The sequence below is a fragment of the Syngnathoides biaculeatus genome, chromosome 2 (assembly GCF_019802595.1).
Source record: "Syngnathoides biaculeatus isolate LvHL_M chromosome 2, ASM1980259v1, whole genome shotgun sequence".
NCBI lineage: Eukaryota > Metazoa > Chordata > Actinopteri > Syngnathiformes > Syngnathidae > Syngnathoides > Syngnathoides biaculeatus.
The window spans coordinates 18,957,145-18,976,308 of record NC_084641.1 but is presented as its reverse complement, the minus strand read 5'-3'; the positions used below and the strand labels follow the sequence as shown (position 1 = coordinate 18,976,308).

Genomic DNA, 19,164 nt, shown 5'->3' with positions numbered 1-19,164 from the left:
ATTGTTAACCCGCTTCCGCTTGTCTTGGACAAGTGGATCTACAGATGGATCTGGTGAGTAAGACGTTCAGATTTACACAAAAGAATTTGAAACCGTAGAAAAGGCTGAACACATACAGATACTTCGTCGCTTGATGTGTTCTCGATCAGGAATAAATCCCACATAGTGATGGAGCCACTCAGATTTCTTTCTGTACAAATACCAATATTTAAATAAATGACACTTGGTTTTACACAAACTTGCATTCATTAACTATGATTGGAAAAATAAAAAAGACAGCGAGACGTACAAGAAGTGTGTTGCGGCCACATGTTAAACTTCAGTAAACCTCTCCGTGACAAATGTTTTTTTTTTAAATATGCATTGTTCTCAAATGAGTCCAATGCATATTTAAAAAAAGAAAATAAACCGCTGGGATAGGGTTCAGCCCCAGTACACGGAAGCATGTTGCAGCCACACGTTAACCTACGTAAACCTATGTGTGACCGACGGTTTATTCTCTTTTTTTAAATATGCATTGGACTCATTTGAGAACAATGCATATTAGGAAAAAAAAATATCTGTTGGGGAAAGGTTTCCCGACGATTAACGTGTGGCCGCAACACGCTTCATGTACGTTGGAGATGACTCCTTTTTTTTTTTTTTTTAACGCACTGTTCTCAAATGAGCCAATTTAGCATTATAAATACTTCTTGGAATTTGAGATTGAGAAGAATAATTCCTACCTGAAATGAAGCGATCGCTACACAGTCGTGTGTATTTGGTTGGGCACCATTCATCACGTTTAATTGCCGTAATCCATCGATCTTTTCTTGTCTTTTCAGCTGGTAGTCCATAGAATGATCTCTTTGAAAATCTGTCTCGTCTGTTGTAACAACCAACAGCACAACAAGTCTTCGGCTTACGTCATTCATTCCCTCTCTTGAGTTTTGTCTTATTTTATTCTTTAGAACAATGGCTCCAATAGCCTTTTACTGGTGCAATAAAACAAATTTCAAATATTGAATCTGAAATGTTTTATTTTTTGAAACAATATTTTTGGCAGAAAAATTTTTATCTGATTGCTTTATGGCAAATATCAGATTTACAAAAAGTGGCAAAATGATTCACAATATCACGAGAAACGTTGCTACAAGCAGTAATAACAGAAATTACAAAAAAAAAATCTTCATTCATTTTTGTAGAATTGAAGCCAGCTGCATTCAAAATAAATAAATAACTTAAAGTTTGAAAAGGAAACAAAGTTCAATACAGCTGTGGAACACTGGCAGCTGGCTATCAGTCTTTGGTCGTTGATGCCTTTTGAGGATTTTTACTGGAGAAAGTCTTGAAAGGAAGTGATGTCACAGTTTGCTTTCCTCCTCCTCCAGTGGCCTGTTCAAGCCCGGGATGAACTTGAGGAAGTGCCTCCGGAAGCTTTTGTGTTTCCTCTGCAGCGCGCCGAAGCCCGAGGGCTTGTCAACGGCTGCGGGCGGCGGCGACGGCCCGCGCGTGTAACTGCGAGTGCTGGCGCTGCGCGTCAAATGCGTTTTGGCCGACGCAAAGAGCTCGCTGGCGGGTCGCAGGCGCTGCTTCCTCGCCGGCTGTTTGTGCCTTTTGCCCTCGCCGCCGTCACCCTTGGCGTCCACGTGATACAGGCACGTCTGGTAGAGGGGGTCGTCTTCGGTGGCCGCGCTGAGGATGCTGGCGCTGCTGCTGCTGCTGCCGGTGCAGTGGAGGGAGCGGCGAGCGGCGGGACTGGGGGCTCCCAGGCTGCCGTACACGCCCGCCGACTCCAGGGACTCGTACACGGAGGCGTCGCTCATCACTATACCTGCGATACATGAGCGACGCTGTTAACCGCACCATCTTGGATTGCAATCAACTTGTTTCAACGAGGTGACACAAAACTTGCCAGTGTAAAAGAAGATATTTTATGAAAACACACTAGGTTGCTTGGAGAAGTTCATTTAAGATTAAATTATCTTGGCTATTTGGGAAAAAAAAGAGGTTTGTAGACTAAGCTGTCATTGAATTGTCTTGAATTGGTGTTGAGGTTTCGAATAGTGTGCACATTTAGTTTATTGAAACTCTTTTAGGTTTTGAAAATAGGCGTGTCAGGCTAATGTGAACAAAAACCGGTAAGCATGGTTCCCAGGCAAGCGAGGCATGAAGAAGGGATGCCACCTACCGTGAAGGAGCCTCTGCTCCTGCACCATCAGCGAGCGATACTCGTCCCACTTCTCGTTGAGAGTTTGCTGCGGAGGAACAACAACGACAATCACAATCGCTCTGAATGAAAACCAGAACAAATGGAGACATTTCATAAATGCACCAATGTGAAGTGGAAACTCCAGAGAGGACCCTTCCAAACTGTTACTTACCGTTGCTATGACAAAATTTCCCTCAAAGGGTTAACTAAGTACCGTAATTTCCGCCCTAGAAGCCACATCTTTTTTCACACGCTTTCAACCCTGCGGTTTATGCGGTGATGGGGCTAATTTGTGCATTTTTTTCTAACGGCCGCAAGGAGACTGCTCGAGCAGAAAAGGTAAGAGTAAGACCAGAATATATGTGCCGAGGAAGTGACTTTTACCGGCCATGTTAGTGCTCCGCTAGCGTTAGCACTGTGCTAGCGTGTTGCTGCTCTGTTACTAGCGTGTCTCAGTGATTTTCACCGGTAATTTTTTTTTTTTTTTTTTTAACCAGCCCTGTCAGCATTGCGCTAGCGTTAAACACTTTCTGTGTACTGTCTTTCTTTGTAAATACCTTGCGTTTTAATGTCGGTTTCAATGTGGGAACTTGGGGCTTTTACACAGCTGCGGCGTATGTATGTACCAAATGATATTTCCTTTACAAATATACTGGGTGAGGCTTATAACCAGGTGCGCTCTCTAGGCCGGGAATTACGGTACTCCATTTTCTTGTCCTTCAGTTAAGATTTCTGTGTCTGCGATGTTGCCCGCTTATAGGTTCATGTTTCACTTTCTTGCTGTCTGCAGTCCCTTTCCTGTATCACAAACTTAAAAAGTTTGACCCTAATGGAAGCCCAATATCACGTGTCAGGTTTTTATGAGGTTTCTTCGAGGCAGTTTTTTCCTGTCCCCCCCCGAATGCTTCCGACGCTGTCTTCATATGTGAGGAGCGTCATCCCACACCTGCTCCTTATGCAAAGCGCCTTGCAATAACCTCCATGCAGATAAATAACCACAAATTGAAATACTGAAGTACAGTGGCTTCTTTTGTAACATCTCCAGTGGGAAATGACCTTTGTTAAAAGTGGATTTTATGCAGGAGGTTGGCGGTTAATCTGTAAAAAGTTGGATTCGTGACGTGAGAAGTCTGGGATTAGCGGCACAGCTGCTGGGATCTTCGATGTAGGGGGGGGAGCGGCGCTGCTCGGCCACTCGACATGAAGCTGCTGCAACAACTCAGATGCAAGAATGTGCGAGAGCGTGGTGGGGAAAACGCTGACGCAACAGGTGTGAGTGACAGGTGTAGATGCGGGTGTCTAAAGATGCCGTGTTTGCGTGCGCATGCTGACCGATGACTTAAAGACGTAACGACTCACCTTCAAATACTGCAGTCGCGCCTCCAGCTCGGCTTTCCGGATGGAGTCGCTATAAATCGTCTCCAGCCTTCAAAGGAAAGAGGCGACAGTATTTAACAGGTGAAACATGAAATGGTTATTTACCGGTAAAAAAAAAAAAAAAAAAAAGTGTCTACAAGTGTGGGGAGGAGATATCCAACAATATCAAAGGCGTTTTTGCATAAAATAAAACAGAGCAGGCACCCACGGCCTTTGCGATGTATGCCTGCATCCCATTTTACATTATAAGGACTGTTGCATAACTCGCTGAAGTCAGTCTATAAAGTGTTGACCCGCACTGGCGCTCTGATGCGCTCGACCTTGCCTCAGACTGCGGAAATTGAGAAGTAATCGTCCATCTAATTTTTTAAAAGCCACAGCGATGGGCTGTAAACAGCACACAAAATGCTGTGAGAGATGGTGGAATATTTGAGGCTTTGAAATGTGATGTTTATGTAAACATGAAAGATTAGAGGTAGACCATCAAATATGACATAGATATAATACATCATTAATCTGATGGAAATACATTACGTGAGAGGTACACATACCATTAAATATGATGCAAGTATGATACATTAGAAGTACAAAGACAAGATAAATATGGTATACCTGAGACACATAAATCATTTATTTGTATGCAAATATGATACCATACAATGTGATGTAAATGTGTTTACTCATTAAATATGATGCAGTTATGCTACATTAGAAATACTGTATATTCCATAATTTCACCCTACAACCGCGACTTTTTTCACACGCTTTCAACCCTGCAGTTTATGCAGTGATACGGCTAATTTGAGCATTTTTTTTTCTAGCAGCCGCGAGGGGGCGCTCAGGGGGAAAAAGGTAAGAGTGAGACCGGAATGTATGTGCAGAGGAAGTGTTTTTTTTTTTACCAGCCATGTTAGTGCTGCGCTACCGTTAACACCGTGCTACCGTGTTGCTGCTGTGTTACTGGCGTGTCTCAGTGATTTTTACGAGTATTTTTTTTCCAACTTTTTCTGTGTACTGTCTGTCTATCTCCTGTTTCAATGTGGGTTTCAATGTGGGCACTTGTGGCTCTTACACAGATGCGGCGTATGTCTGTACCAAATGGTATTTCCTTTACAAATGTACTCAGTGAGGCTTGTTACCAGGTGTGCCGGAAATTACAGTACTTAAGACACAGAAATCATTTATTGGTATGCAAATATGATACAATACAAATGTGATGTAAATGTGTTCACTCGTTAAATATGATACAGTTATGGTACATTAGAAATATATATATATATATATAATATATATATATACATACAAAAAAAGTTAGTATTAAGTCGTCAAAACAATGTGGACAGTATGTCTCCGCTTAACATACGCTGATAGATCATTTCAATGTGAATGAATTTTTTAAAAAAAACATGGCATATATTGCACTTGGGCATTGCAGTGTATATGTGGATTGAAAGAGTCGTGCACCTCCAGCTCATCGACTCAACAATAGGGAAAAAAAAATGCGGGAACACGTACAATCGGTTTTGCCAGTTTTGTGCCTCTATAATTGCCTCTGAAACACTGTCATTAAACAAAGGGGGGAGAATAAAGTATGACCTGACAATCTTCATGGACACCACACAACTCACAATCATGCACATTCCAAAAGGGGATTACTTTGCAGATAACGGCTACATTTACAAATGATGCATTGCCCTGAGGATGAAATGACCTGGATGAATGAGAATATTCACAGGCATGTTTACGAATGAAAGGCAGCTAATTGCCAATTATTGATCTGTTAAATTTTAAACCAGGCAGCCATTTGGCTTAGGATCAGAATGGAGACGCAGGTCTGCATGGGAGCCAAATGAATTATTGTGTGTGTGGCGTGCAACACGTCATTAAGAGGAGATTGTGAGGGAGTCTAATTAGAAGGCCATTTAAAAATACACCATCGTGTGCTTATTTGTACCTGAGTGTGTTTCCACAGGCCTTGATGAGCTGGACGATCTCTTTGTGCCGAAATCCCTCCACGGGGGCCTCGTTCACACTTGCGATGGTCTCCCCTGCGCAGTGTGCACATTCACCAGTTGGAAACAATACAGACTGTTCTCATTCCACATATGCGCAAGAGATTGCGTATCGTTGAGTAAGTGCACGTTTTTTGTTTTGGGTTTTTTTCGGCCTCAAACATATTTTCCTTCGTTTAGCGCCTTGGGATGACGGGGGCACGATCGGGCGAGCGCTGGGGGAATTTAGGAAGTGAAACTGAAGTGATGGAAAGAGGGAAGTAGGCAGCCGAGTGACGAGCTTGGGAACATTCTCGTTTCTTTCTTTTAGCTCATCCAGTATCCGTGAAAAAAACAGCGACAGCTATCACTGATGGATAATGAGGTACACTAATGATACTACAATAGCATGAAAAGTATTGACCCCCCCTTCTCAAATTCCTAAATCTTTGCGCAGTCACCTTGCTTTCATGTTGTAGATCATCAAAACAAATGTGAATATCAGAAAAATAGAACCCAAATGACCTTCAAATGTTGTTTTTAAGAGGTGATTTTGTGAATGAGGGGGGGAAAACAAACTATTCAAAGTTAGCTGGCGCTGTGTGGAAAAAGTAATGGCCCCGAAACGTAATAACTGGTTGGGCCCTCCCCAGCAACAACAACTGAAACCAATCATTTTCTAGAACAGGCAAAGAGTCTTTCACATCTGTGGAGATATTTTGGCTCACTCTGTCTTGCACAATTCTTTGAATTCAGCAAAAATTGAGGGGTTTCGGGGATGAACGGCCTTTTTGTATTTCTGTCTGGAAGTCCAGTAACGAGGCTTGGATGTGATCAGTAAAAATCATCCAAAAAGTATCGTTAGCCACAATTCATTCATCTTTTAACAAGTGGGTAAGTAATTACTTTTTCACCAATAGCCAGGAAACTTTGAATTATTTTGTAATAAATGAAATCACAATTGAAATACAACATTTTAAGTCGCTGTCTGCTATTTAAGTTTGTTAGATGATCTTAAAAATCCAGGTGGGGAAACCATGAGAGAATATAAGAATTCGAGAAGGGGGGGGGGGGTAATACATTTTCGCAACATTATTTCATGTGAATGCTGACAGATGCTGTCGCTCGGCCAAAATAATCTCCCGAATAATTGCGGACATTAAATTGCCCTTAGTGTGAATGCGAGTGGGGCTGATTCTTTTGTCTATGTGCCCTGTGACTGGCTGGCGACCACAACAAACCGTGTCCCATCCAAAGCCGGATGGGATCGGCTGCCGCTCCCCAAAAACCCCGAAGGGGATCAGTAATACAAAATGGAAGATCTGGAATTTCAATTTACCAACATGAAGTCCTGCAAGCTGGGCGGGGCTGTCGTCATGCACCTTACACACGAACGTGCACATCTCCACCGTGTTTTGGTCCTGATGATGCAGGCCGTAAGTCTGAAAGACGCACAGAAGGCTTTTTTTTCAGCGCGCTGAAAACTAGAAGAGAGAAAAAAAAAAAATCTTCCTCTTTCCTGGCGTGGCGCTAACACCACATGATTGATCCCACTGCACTAGAAACGTTGGCGCCGCGTGACGCTGCGCTGATAAAGCGACCACAGGACGACGAGTTGAGGAAGCCACTGTCGGTCGGAGACCGTGCGGTTCCACATACAGACATGCAACGATATTCGCCGCTTTCATCTGATTGGTCCAAAAACCAGAACGGAAATATTCAACAATCAGTGATCGAAACTTTCATCACGAAAGTTACATAGTGGAGCAGAGACCTTGGCAGAGGCTAAACGATCATAATTATAATCTAACCTGTTTAATTGACATGTGGTTGATACTGATACCCTCCAGCTTTACAAAGTATGATTTGGAGGAATGCTGTCACACTTGGCACCCTTGCAAGCAAGAAGTAAACATCCTTGGATCTGCAGCAAAATGTCTCCAAAAAATTGCAAGGATGTTCACTTTTTTGTGTGATCCCGCTAAACAACAATGTAAATGCTTGCGCGACAACGACCTCGGCGAGTACAATTTTTCTTGGGATTTTTGAAAAGTTCTTTCTAGGACAGGGAGAAAAAAAAAATTAATGAATCCCTGATCAGTTGAGAGTGGGGACCCGTAAAGAATCTTGTACAGATGTGACTGTGGTCCATGCGGTTGCGACGCTTGGCGGGGACGACGTCGCAGCCATCCAATTGGTTTACTTTTAACAAGAAAAAAAAATGTCTTTTGGAGTATAAGCATCTGTGAGTTAGTCAATCTACTTCATTTCACGAGACAGGGCATTCCTGTCAAACATGTTAATTCCAGCAAGATGACAAATAGGTTGTGTTACTTTCACTATGTGTCTCCATCTTTGGGGTAGTTTGACCTGGGGATGGTTTCAAAATTGTTAAAAAAAAATAAAAAAACGCATCTCCTTTTATGTTAAACCAAGGACTAAAGTACACATCCCAAAGACATGAGGAAACCAAAGTGTATAGTGTATTTCAATACCACTGCTATTTCCCTGAAAGGGTTAACTGAATACTGTAATTTCCCGCCTACAAGCCGCAACTTTTTTCACACGGTTTCATCCCTGCGGTTTATGCGGTGATGCGGCTAATTTGTGCATTTTTTGTAATGGCCGCAATGGGGCACTCAACCGTAAAAGTTAAGAATGAGACCGGTGGAATATATGCGCCGAGGAAGGGACTTTTACCGGCCGTGTTAGTGCTGTGCTAGCATTAGCGCTGTGCTCGGGTGTTGCTGGTGTGTTACTGGTGTGTCTCAGTGATATTTACCGTGACGTTTTATTTTAATTGGTCCTGTTAGCGTTAACGTGGTGCTAACAGTGTCGGTAAAAGTCACTTCCTTAGCACATATATTCCACCAGTCTCATTCTTATCTTTTCCGCTCGAGTGGCCCCTTGCACCGCTAGCTAGTTAGCTAACGCTATCAGGACCAGTCACAATGAAACACAATGGTAAATATCACTGAGACAGGCAGTAATACAACAGCAACACGCTAGCACAGCACTAACAGGGCTGGTAAAAATCACTTCCTCGGCACAAAAATTCCACCGATCTCATTCTTACCTTTTCCGCTTGTTAAACTCTTTCTGTGTACCATCTTTCTTTGTAAATATCTCGTGTTTCATTGTGGGTTTCACTGTGGGCACTTGCGGGTCTTGCACAGCTGCGGCGTTTGCATGTACCAAACGGTATTTCCTTTACAAATGTACTCGGTGAGGCTTGTACCCAGGTGCGCTCTATAGGCTGGGAATTACGGTATATCAATCTATCCATTTCATCTAGTCAAACTATAATTTGATAGTGCTTATGTAAAATCTGAATGGCTAGCACAATGTTTTGTTGCCATGACAACAGGTGCTGACACTTCCTCGTGCGGTCAAATGCGTCAGTCAGCGGAGTCGAGGCAGACTTCCTCTACCACGCGCAACCGGGTCGGGCCGCCTGATAAACACGCGCACGATAACACACCTCGATGGAAATTAGGAGAGGAACATCGAGTCGGGCACCCAATATGGCGGCTCATCATTTCACTTCCTCCTGACTACGAAAGGAAGCGGAAATGTAGGAAGGGCGGAGAACATCCAAACCATAAATAGAACAATATGACGCATGTTTGTGTCAATAGAGAGCGCCACTGTATTCCACAACTGTCTGAGAGAGAAGATGTCATTTTAAACAGGAGACACGGAAAAAAAAACAAAAAAAACAACCATTTTCTTACCTGAATCTCAAACCCAAACGTTTGCTCGTCGACCTTCTCCAACACGACCAGTTTCCTGGAGACCAGAGAGGAAAGGCCCATTGATCAGTAGTTTTAAACTGCTCAAGAAGCAGCAGCAGCAGACCCATAAAGAATTTTAATTTCAATTTAACCTAACCGACCTTGCCTTTAATCTTTGCTATTAACAGTAGTTAACATTTTATACTCCTATGACAGCTAAGAATGTTAAAATGTTACTTGGACATTTACTGTACAGTCTTTCAAGCTTTATATCATGCTGAGCGGTTTACTATGGAATTCGTTATTTCCATTCTGTGCAATTTTCGTCAAACCAATGAAAAAATTCCGTACAATTTTAGAGGTTCCGCTGGATGTGACGTACCTATCCTTGGCTCCCTACTTTATTTTTCCTCCTTGTACTGTAAATGGTGTATAGTCTGTATAGAGTATGTTTTTACCTTTGTGGTTCTGGTGGTGATTGGGTTTGGGGCTTCCATTTCTGCGAGCCGCCAGCCTGCAAAACAGAAACCAGCACGTCAGACGCCTTACTCGCAAGGATTTCCTCGGGCCTTTCCTGGGCACACCCCCCGTTCACACGTACACCGCATGAACCTGTCTAACAGGCCACGTGCGGCCCACGCGGGTGCATTTTTTGGCCGCGGAGTCATCGAAAGTTCAAACGCAAACAACAAAATGCGTGTCGAGCTGCTGCTTGTTGTTTACTTCCGGCGGTCACGACAAGGAGACGCGGGCGCGAGGCTAGCACCTTTGCAGACTGGGAAGAAAGGTAGAGTCATTCAGTGCGTACATTGAGGCCAAGTCGAGGTGGGGTCAGGACCACGGCCCACCAAAATAAATAAGGACTGTATCCGTCCACAAGGCCTCACTTCTTAGCTGTGTTCCCACTCGATCCCTTCCTGATGAAAGGCCGCTTTGTGGCAGCTCGTAAACTGTTGCTTTCTTTAAGTCTCCACACTTACAGAATTGTCACGCAGACTCCTCAATCAGAGCATTTATTATTCCCCAAAAACCCACACAAGGCAACACGGGAGGAGGCAGCAGGACGGACGGCCCTCGCATATGCTCACAATGCGCCCTTGTTGCCCTCCAGTCTGGATGCTCGAGTCTACTTTCTTAGCTACCTTCATCCAACTGGCACCCAAATGACTTTGGCGTTCCAGTGAGGGAGAAATGCCAGGAAAATGTGTTAAGAGTAAGCCAGCGTTATGCAACTCTTAATAAAGGTTATGTCACTCTGGCCATTGGTAGTCTTAAAAAAACATAGCTGAAAGAAAAACCCCCGACAGACTGATGATGATGCTGTCGAGATCATAACAGGCCAGGCCCATCACAGAATATCATCGCATCTGCTAGCAGGGACAGTTTTATCTCCCCAACGGCGATATAGTTTGGAATTGGACCAAGCTTTAATTCCAAAATAAGTAGCAGCATCGACAAAAGATGGCAGGAGAACAACGGAGTATCATAAACCGGAAGTTATGTGACGTAAGAAGATTATGGACTAACATTACAGAATCAGATTTAACGGCCGCAGTCGGGAGTAGTAAATTTGTTTTTTTTTTTAAAAAAAGATGCATGTATATATAAATTGTATGTTGAATACTGTTTAAAACATAACCTGTGTGGCCAAACTAAGGTTATGATCAAAACAGTTTGACACTACCGTGTTAGTAAGTCAAACTTTAGTAGAGGGATGACATTGAACAAATTTGACAGGATACTTTAGTAAGCGGTTTAAATCCTGATTCACCCGCTCCATGTTTGTAAACGCACAAAAACATCATTGTAACATTATCATAAAGACAACAAACTAACTTTGAAACTGTACTCTACATTTGTTTATTTCCTTGCTTTCTTTTCTTTTCTTTTAACCAGAAGTTGAATTTGTACTTCTACTTTGATATTTTTTTTGTCACAAGTATCTGCAATTCTAGTCGAGTACACCGTGTGGATATTTGTCATTTGCATATGATATGTAAAAGTCACCACACATAAAGCCCATCCTGACTGGTTTGTTTACTCCGTGACGTATTACAAACAAATACTGTGTGACGGACGGAGAATGTTTATAACACTGTAAGAGGGGGAAAAAAAATAAAAAAAAATAAATCCCATCTGGATAATGGCATCATTCTCTTAATAAACTACATGTACAGTACTTCTGTGGGCTGACCCCAGGACCCACTTGTGCACGTCTTTTGAGTACAAGTCTGTGTGTTTTTTAATGTAGTTATTAATTTGGTTGACGCCGACACATCCTTTGCAGTTTCGAATGAAGCGTTTCTCCCCAGTCGACAAACGGAAGCCATTGAAAGCTTTCAACAGGTGATGGATGACGTTACCTTTCTCAAGTTCCTGGGCAGAGTGCCGCCGGAGTAAGCCAGCGTCCTGTAGTTGTAAACCTCCGAGGAGTCTTGCCTGAGCGGGGCCGTCGCCGTCCACCGTCCGCAGCTGTCCGACTGGGACGACGGGAAGTAGACGTCGTTGTCCCCGGGCGACGCCGACGCCGACGCCGCGCCGTCTGGCCCGCTCGAGTCGACCATCTTCAGCCTCCGGAACGTCATGGCGGTGGCCAAAAGTTTGCTGCGAGTCTGCCGCCACGAAGGTCGAGGTCCCGTCGCGTCGTGCCGTGCCGCGTGGAGTCGCGTCGCGTTTGGAGCGGTTCCCAACGTGCAGTCAGTCTCCTCTCCGCCGGGAAGGAGACGGCGCCGAGGGGCGGGCCTTAATTAGAAAGGACGAACGCGCCATGTTGGACTTGTTAGAGTTCGCACTCCATGGGGGAGTGGTGGGAACTAAGTCACCAACTTCAAATACTGTACTCTCTTGAACACACTTTGTTACTTCGCCCTCGTCCCTTTCACATACACTGTTTAATTAGTAGTTATTAGTTCCATGACCACTCGAATCTCAAATCATCTTTCCCCATTGAATTTAATGGGAATGACGTGAATCCGTTCCAACCTCTTGTTGGGGAAAAAAAACGAACAAATATTTGTTTTTAAATGACAAATATAGAACGAAATAATAGTATATCTTGTAAAGACATTAAGTCATAAAATGACTCAATAGAATGACAAAGAATGAAACATTTTGCCTTTTAAACCTATATGCATCCATTATTTTACAAGTGATAAAGATTATATCCCGTTGAGTATTTTTGCACATGAAACCTGCTGCACAATTTGTCGTCAGATATGTTGTGCAATGAATAACAACACCACAACATAGATGCTAAAGGAGAGGAATGAAGATTAGCCGAAGTAAAACAGAGTATATGTGCCTGAATGAGAGGGGCGGTGGGGGGGGGGGGGGAGTGAAGCTCCAGGGAGAAGAGATGGCGAGGGTGGACGACTTCAAATACTTACGGTCAACAATGCAGAGCAATGGAGAGTGTGGGAAGGAAGTGAATAAACGGGAAAGCGGGATGAAACAATTGGTGGAAGGTGGCTGGTGTTCTATGTGACAAAAAAAGTCTCTGCTAGGATGAAGGGCAAAGTCTATAAAACAGTGGTGAGGCCGGCCATGATTTACGGATTAGAGACGGTGGCACTGAAGAAACAACAGTAGAGGGACAGCCAAAGTTTGATGTTTTGGACACAAGGTTAGAGAGAGCAGACTTTGATGGTTTGGACATGTCCAGAGAGGAAACAGTGAGTATATTGGTAGAAGGGTGCTGAGGATGGAGCTGCCAGGCAAAAGAGCGAGAGGAACACCAAACAAAAGGTTGATGGAAGTTGTGAGGGAGGACATGAAGGCAGTAGTGGGTGTTAGAGAGGAAGATGCACGAGATAGGCTTAGATGGAAAAAGATGACATGGCAACCCCTAACGGGACAAGCCGAAAGGAAAAGAAGAACATAGATGCTAATTGTTAACCCGTGCGGCTATGGGTGTTTCTTACACTACTTAGCTGTTTGTCAGAGAAACTCAGAAGGATTTTCTCCAAATCTCCAACCATAACATACCACTCCATTTTAAATTCACGAATAACCTGATCCACCCCAAACTCAGCGCTGTCTACTCAGTGAAATCTTTATTGGAGCAAGTCAACAGCTGCTGCACAGACGCATGGCACAACATCAGCAAGTGATTACTTCAGGTCCAGAATCAGCGGGTCATGTACATTTCAACAATAAAGGACATTCCTTCAAGGACAGCAACGTCCAAATTCTGGATAGGGAGGACCGCTTTGAAAGAGGTGGAAAAATGTCTCTAAACAGAGGAGGAGCTATCATCTGCCTATAACAATGTTCTGACATCTGCCCCCCCCAAAAAAAACCGTTTGCCTATTGACTCCTCACATCTAAAAAAAATTGCTATAAGTCATTTTGTGATGATTTCTTACTTCATTTGTCTTTCAGATTTAAAACCCTCAGTTTTTGATGCTCCAAAATTGTCGATCTAATCTTAAAAACACTTTTCAAGGAAGTAATTTTTCGTTTTTGGTTTGTGAGAATATACATTCTGAACAAAATCCTCAGGTATAAAAATGCACAATGCATTGCCTATAGTTGACAGGAAAAAACAACAACGGTGACAGTAACAACAGCAGTATTTATTTATTTATATTATATGACTTAATCCTTATTCTCTCAAAGCAAATCAGGGAAAGGACAACATTAATAATTTAAAAAGAGTTAGACGGTCGTAATATAATTTTAACACAAAAGTATATGGCGCCCTCTTTTGAGAGAAAAGTGAACACCAGACTTTTTTTTTTAAATGAAATGTCATTGCACATTCTACTGTATTGTTTCAGGCCTACTGCTGTCTCAACATCCTCTTGGTATGCTGAAATGACATGACTTCGTCGATATTTCACATTGTGACGTAAACATTTTCATACAGGAGTACATTAGTGACACACAAACACTCGTTTAAACCTGAACAATTTCATTTCTAGCTGATATTTGAGGGCTACGTCCCTCTAGCAAGAGACATCGCACACAAACACATACACACTATCTCTTAAATGTATGAAATTCTTTCGGCCACATTCAATCTTTAGCTCATGGTCCTCTCGGAATTTGTTATGATCATATTATTATTGTAAGATAGCTTTAGAGCCACAAACACAACAATCACGTTTGCAAAGTTCCCAGTGTGTCTAATCAATTTAGGCAGAAGCAGTCGAAAAGGCACTCGCCGTCCTTCCTGAAGCACATTTTACGTCAAGTACTTCCACAGCAGCGTTTACCTGAAGCATTCGAGGCGTTGACTGTATTGAATAAGAGTTTCATTTATCTTTAAATCTCACAATGCAATTAATCTACACAGCGTGACGTTATAGACTAAGACATGTCAGTTGATTCTATACAATAATCAAGTACTGTACGTGGAGTGCAGCAATCCAGGCGCCAAAGTGTAATCATTATTGAAAAGAGTCGTTGACGGTGGGAAAATTGAAATTCCACTTTTACAGTATTTGTTGACTTTTTTGGAAATTTGGAATAAAAAAAGCAACATATAAACAGCAAACAAAAAAATAATTTATCATTAGAATATTCCAATTTTGAAAAGGCAATAAATTTGCTGGGATCATCAGCCATTTTCTTCCCCCCTGATAAGGCATTATCAGTCTTATTTAATTGTTTTTGTTATTTCAACAAAAAAAAGAAAATGTGGCTATGGAATTTCCATTTTCCATTTCTGTAGGTTTTATATAAATATTTTTTCACTTCAGTATCGTGCCTGGAGACACGGCGTCTGCTTTTATTTGTAGTTGAAGAACCCCGATGCTTTGGCCTGAGGAGCCATCAGCATACTAGCTTGGTTCTTGTGTGTGATGTGAATCTGGAAATACAACACAATCATATTCATTTCAATAAAGTAAATAAAGAACAGCGGTTATAATCCGCATCAAGCTCGGATCAAAACCCAAGCGTGGTTTGTACGTACCGTGCAGGGCGGCTGCATCCACGGCTCTCCGTCGATCTGCATCGGCAACGCTTTCTTGGTCCTGAGCGGAAACAAACAAATATCAGTCGAGAAAATGGTTTTGTCTTTGCCGTTTTCTTTGTGACTTAGCAGAATTACACAAAACCCATTTCCGTGCAACCTTGTGGCATTCAACATGTACAATGAGAATTCAACACCCGACGCACTCCGCACTTTCCTTGTTTGAACAGTAGGAGACGGCGAATGTGGCATCCTGAGGATGGCCTCAATGCATTTCCTGTTTTCCCTCACCTGATGGTGAGCTGCGCTGTCTTCGCCAGCCTCACGGCGCTCTTCAGGCCCGTGTAAATTTGGCCCATCTCCATGGCGCCCTCCAAACCGACCACCTCCAGTCTACGGTCGCTCAGATCTGGGCACAGCCACAGGAAAAAAAAAAAAAAAAAAAACTTATGACCTTATGGATGAGGGAGGGATGAAAATAACAGAGGTCAATGATAAATTTATCATCTATGATTCAGAAAAGTTTTGATGTGCAGAGTCCAAAAATTCATTGGATTTGCATATTTAGGTCATTTTTAAAACAAAACTTTGGATGTATGTTTTTGTTTACATGTGCAGGTATTTTCCCTTTAGGGTTATCAAACTCATTGGACCACGTTGTAGTTACGTTTTCCCTCAGAAGGCTGTTACGAATAAGAAATCATAAAAAAAATGGAATTGCCTCATCATATTTACACACAAAATTTACGAGCTAGTTCTGGAATAAGAAATTAAGGGTTTTCAAGCATTCTTCATGTTTGATAACGCAAAACTGTTTATAATACTCTGTGTTATCATTTATGCTATATGACAATTTGAAATTTTGGTACAGATGTTCAGAGGAATCATGGAAGTGGACGCAGATGATTTGGCTATAGAGCTCATGGACGTGACGTCACCATTTTCACGGCGCCATATTGCCGGTCAAAAAGAGCTGCTCGACAGTGTAGGGGACATTGAACCAGAGCAGAATATTCACAATGCTCGAGACTTGTTGTGCTGTTGGTTGTTACAACAGACGAGACAGATATTCAAAGAGGTCATTCTATGGAACACCAGCTGAAAAGATGAGAAAAGATCGATGGATTTTGGAAATTAAATGTGATGGATGGTGCCCAACCAAATGCAATCACTTCACTTCAGGTTGGAAGTATTCTTCTCAATCACAAATTTCCAAGAAGTATTTATAATGTTAAGTTGGCTCATTTGAGAACAATGCGTTTAAAAAAAAAAAAAACGACAGGGAGTTGTCTACAACGTACACGGAAGCGTGTTGCGGCCACAGGTTAATCTTCGGTAAACCTCTCCCCCCGACTCTGTCATGGAGAAGTTTACCAAAGTTTAACGTGTGGCTGCAACAGACTTCGTGTACAGGGGAGCCGACTCGCTGTTTTTTTTTCCAATCATAGTTAATGAATGCGAGTTTGCGTAAAACCATGTGTCATTTATTTAAATATTGGTAATCTGAGTGGCCCCATCACTATGTGCGATTTATTCTTGATTGAGAACAGATCCAGCAATGAAGTATTTGTAGGCGTCACGACTTTTATACGCTTTCAAACTCTTCCGTGTAAATCTCGACGACTTACTCACCAGATCCATGCATAGATCCAGTTTTCCAAGGCAAGCGGAAGCGGGTTAACAGTCCACTTTCTTATCGGCGAAAACATTGACTTCGGCATTAAATATGGGTCCTCTATGCCAAGTGTCTCTCATTTTTCCACGTACCTTTGTTTATTATCACCTTCTAAATATTTAACGGTATTGGACAAAACTCTGCGTGTCGTGCAACAAGACGGATTTTCGCATCGTCTCCAACCGACTTAGCATTGAAATTTGTTTGACGGGCACTTCCTGTCAGTGACGTGATCTGATGACGCAGGTGCACGAGAACTATAATGACTCATTCCTTAATTTTTGTCAGAAGTTGCTCACTAGTTGACCCAGCTTAGTCTTCAAGCCATTTGATGGTTCTTTGCTGTCACCTAGTGACTATTTCAGGTAATGGCTGCAAAAATGTCGAAGTCATCTGAGGCAGGCTCCAGATTGTGCAACTGTACCTAAAGTTGGGTCCTGCCGGTGTAGCTCACTATTCTGTTCTTCTGCTTTGACCTGCAAGAGTTCAAATACCTTGGCCGGTCGCTTTGAGGATTTCTGGGTCCAAGATCACGTCAGGCTCGTCCTGAGCAGTCAGCCCCTTTTTGGTCTCCCCCCAGAGATTGGAGCCGCCGTGCATGCTGGGAATGTTTAGGACAGCAATACCCTCCAGGGACAAGCTGCTGAGATCCAGAGGAGTGCCACAACACTGGGGATGCAACACAAAATGAAGAAAAGTCTCGTTGTTGTTGTTGTTGTTGTGTTATTGCCATCTCACCTCAATCGATAAACTTTCGTTCAGTTTCTTGCAGGAGGCCGAGATGGTCTCTGAGGTGGCAAATTCAAAATACCACAGCTTGTTCTTCATCCTGCAGGCAAGAAAACAGCACCGGAAGTATTTGAGGATTGAGGTACTCTCCAATATGTGGCCCAATCCATACCTGCTGTTAAATTTCTGAGGATGTTTCTCCCTCATGGTGTGAAAGCGGTGTGCGATGGAGGCGTCCTGTCGGCACAACAGACCCGCGTCAGCGAGCCACAAACGGACACGAACGTCCAACGTGAAGACTCACCACTCCGATGGAGAAGTAATTATTGATGATTTCATATGGCACAGGGTCGCCCTTCTCTTCACCCTCCTCCGTGATGACCTGCACGCTCCAGCGGTCCATCAGAACCTGAGAGCTCCCCTCGATGTCCTTCAGGATCCTATTCAGGTCCTCACCGTCGTATCCTACGGGTTGTAAAAAACTGAAGTGTGAGCAGATGAGAGAAAACATATGCTCCAGTTCCTCTCAATCATGTTTTGACTTGGGACTCTTTGCTTTTGAATTTGGAATGTGAGCACCGCCCCACCTGACTTTACGCAAGACCCTCTACTGAGTACTACTCGAGTATTTCTTAAAGTGTGCTGTTTTTGATGGGAGTCTGGCTGTTAGTGTAACTTATCACTTTCCATTCTCTAGTTGATTCTCACCTCCTCCCCACCGCAGGCATCGCGCGAGGTCATTTCCTGTCCCCAGCGGAAGTACGGCGACCGGCGGCCGCACCAGCAGACCGGCTTTGTCTGATTGGGTCGGAGACATAAGAGAAGAGGTTTTGCGGAAATAAAGAGCATGTGTGACCCTTGACAATGTGGTGCAAATCTAAATTAGAATTGTTTGGCGTTGGCAGAAGTCTGTGCTCTACTGGGTCTCCATTTGCAAGTGATTTTGGGCATCCATTTTACCGATGGCGTCCAGAATCCAGCCGACAGTGCCGTCTCCGCCACATACCAGGATCCGGTATTCCTGAAGGTTTCTGAAGAAACTCAGGCTGATCAAAAGACAACACACGACAGGACGCACAGAAGGTTACGCCTACTATTAAACTGTAGTGCATTTTAGCTTCATCTTGACATTTTGTCCAAAAACTCAATACCGTAATTCCCGGCCTCCAGAATGCACCAGATAATAAGCTTCACCCAGTACATTTGTATAGGAAATACCATTTCGTACACCCATACATAAGCCGCGAGTGCCCACATTGAAACCCACATTGAAACACTTGTAAAGGAAATACCATTTGGTACATACAGAAGCCGCACCTGTGTAAAAGCTGCTAGTGCCCACATTGAAACACGAGCTATTTACAACAATAAAAACAAAAAATACCGGTAAAAGTCACTTCCTCGGCACATATATTCCACTGGTTGCACTCTTATGTTTTCCGCTCAAGTTCCCCCCTTGCGGCCGTTAGAAAAAATGCACAAATTACCTGCATCACCACATAAGACGCAGGGTTGAAAGCGCGTGAAAAAAGTAGCGGCTTATAGGCCAG

At 43.1% G+C, this 19,164-nt stretch overlaps 2 protein-coding genes and 1 long non-coding RNA gene across 13 annotated transcripts in view; 1 reads left to right on the top strand and 2 right to left on the bottom strand.

Moving 5' to 3' along the window:
• Positions 1–1,001: 1,001 nt before the first annotated feature.
• Positions 1,002–12,108, bottom strand: tamalin (trafficking regulator and scaffold protein tamalin). Its single transcript, XM_061839309.1, has 8 exons — positions 11,657–12,108; positions 9,752–9,807; positions 9,294–9,348; positions 6,899–7,001; positions 5,523–5,616; positions 3,551–3,617; positions 2,171–2,237; positions 1,002–1,813 (listed from the first exon to the last, which is right to left on the bottom strand). Exons 1-8 carry the CDS (start codon positions 11,876–11,878, stop codon positions 1,344–1,346), a joined length of 1,134 nt encoding a protein of 377 aa, XP_061695293.1. The 5' UTR covers positions 11,879–12,108; the 3' UTR covers positions 1,002–1,343.
• A 1,438-nt stretch (positions 12,109–13,546) lies between these two features.
• dgkaa (diacylglycerol kinase, alpha a) overlaps positions 13,547–19,164 on the bottom strand; it is a 42,521-nt gene continuing 36,903 nt past the window's right edge. For all 11 annotated transcript variants that reach the window (XM_061839260.1, XM_061839280.1, XM_061839271.1 and 8 more), the window contains 9 exons: positions 18,575–18,660; positions 18,323–18,412; positions 17,919–18,079; positions 17,787–17,851; positions 17,624–17,714; positions 17,380–17,554; positions 15,502–15,619; positions 15,211–15,271; positions 13,547–15,105 (listed from right to left, as the gene is read on the bottom strand). In XM_061839260.1, coding sequence (XP_061695244.1) covers positions 15,025–15,105; positions 15,211–15,271; positions 15,502–15,619; positions 17,380–17,554; positions 17,624–17,714; positions 17,787–17,851; positions 17,919–18,079; positions 18,323–18,412; positions 18,575–18,660 — 928 coding nt within the window. In that variant the 3' untranslated portion in view covers positions 13,547–15,024. The remainder of the gene's footprint in view (positions 15,106–15,210; positions 15,272–15,501; positions 15,620–17,379; positions 17,555–17,623; positions 17,715–17,786; positions 17,852–17,918; positions 18,080–18,322; positions 18,413–18,574; positions 18,661–19,164) is intronic.
• Positions 17,617–18,650, top strand: LOC133510876 (uncharacterized). Its single transcript, XR_009797730.1, has 4 exons — positions 17,617–17,740; positions 17,832–18,062; positions 18,339–18,441; positions 18,520–18,650. It is a non-coding gene; the product is annotated as an uncharacterized LOC133510876 (long non-coding RNA).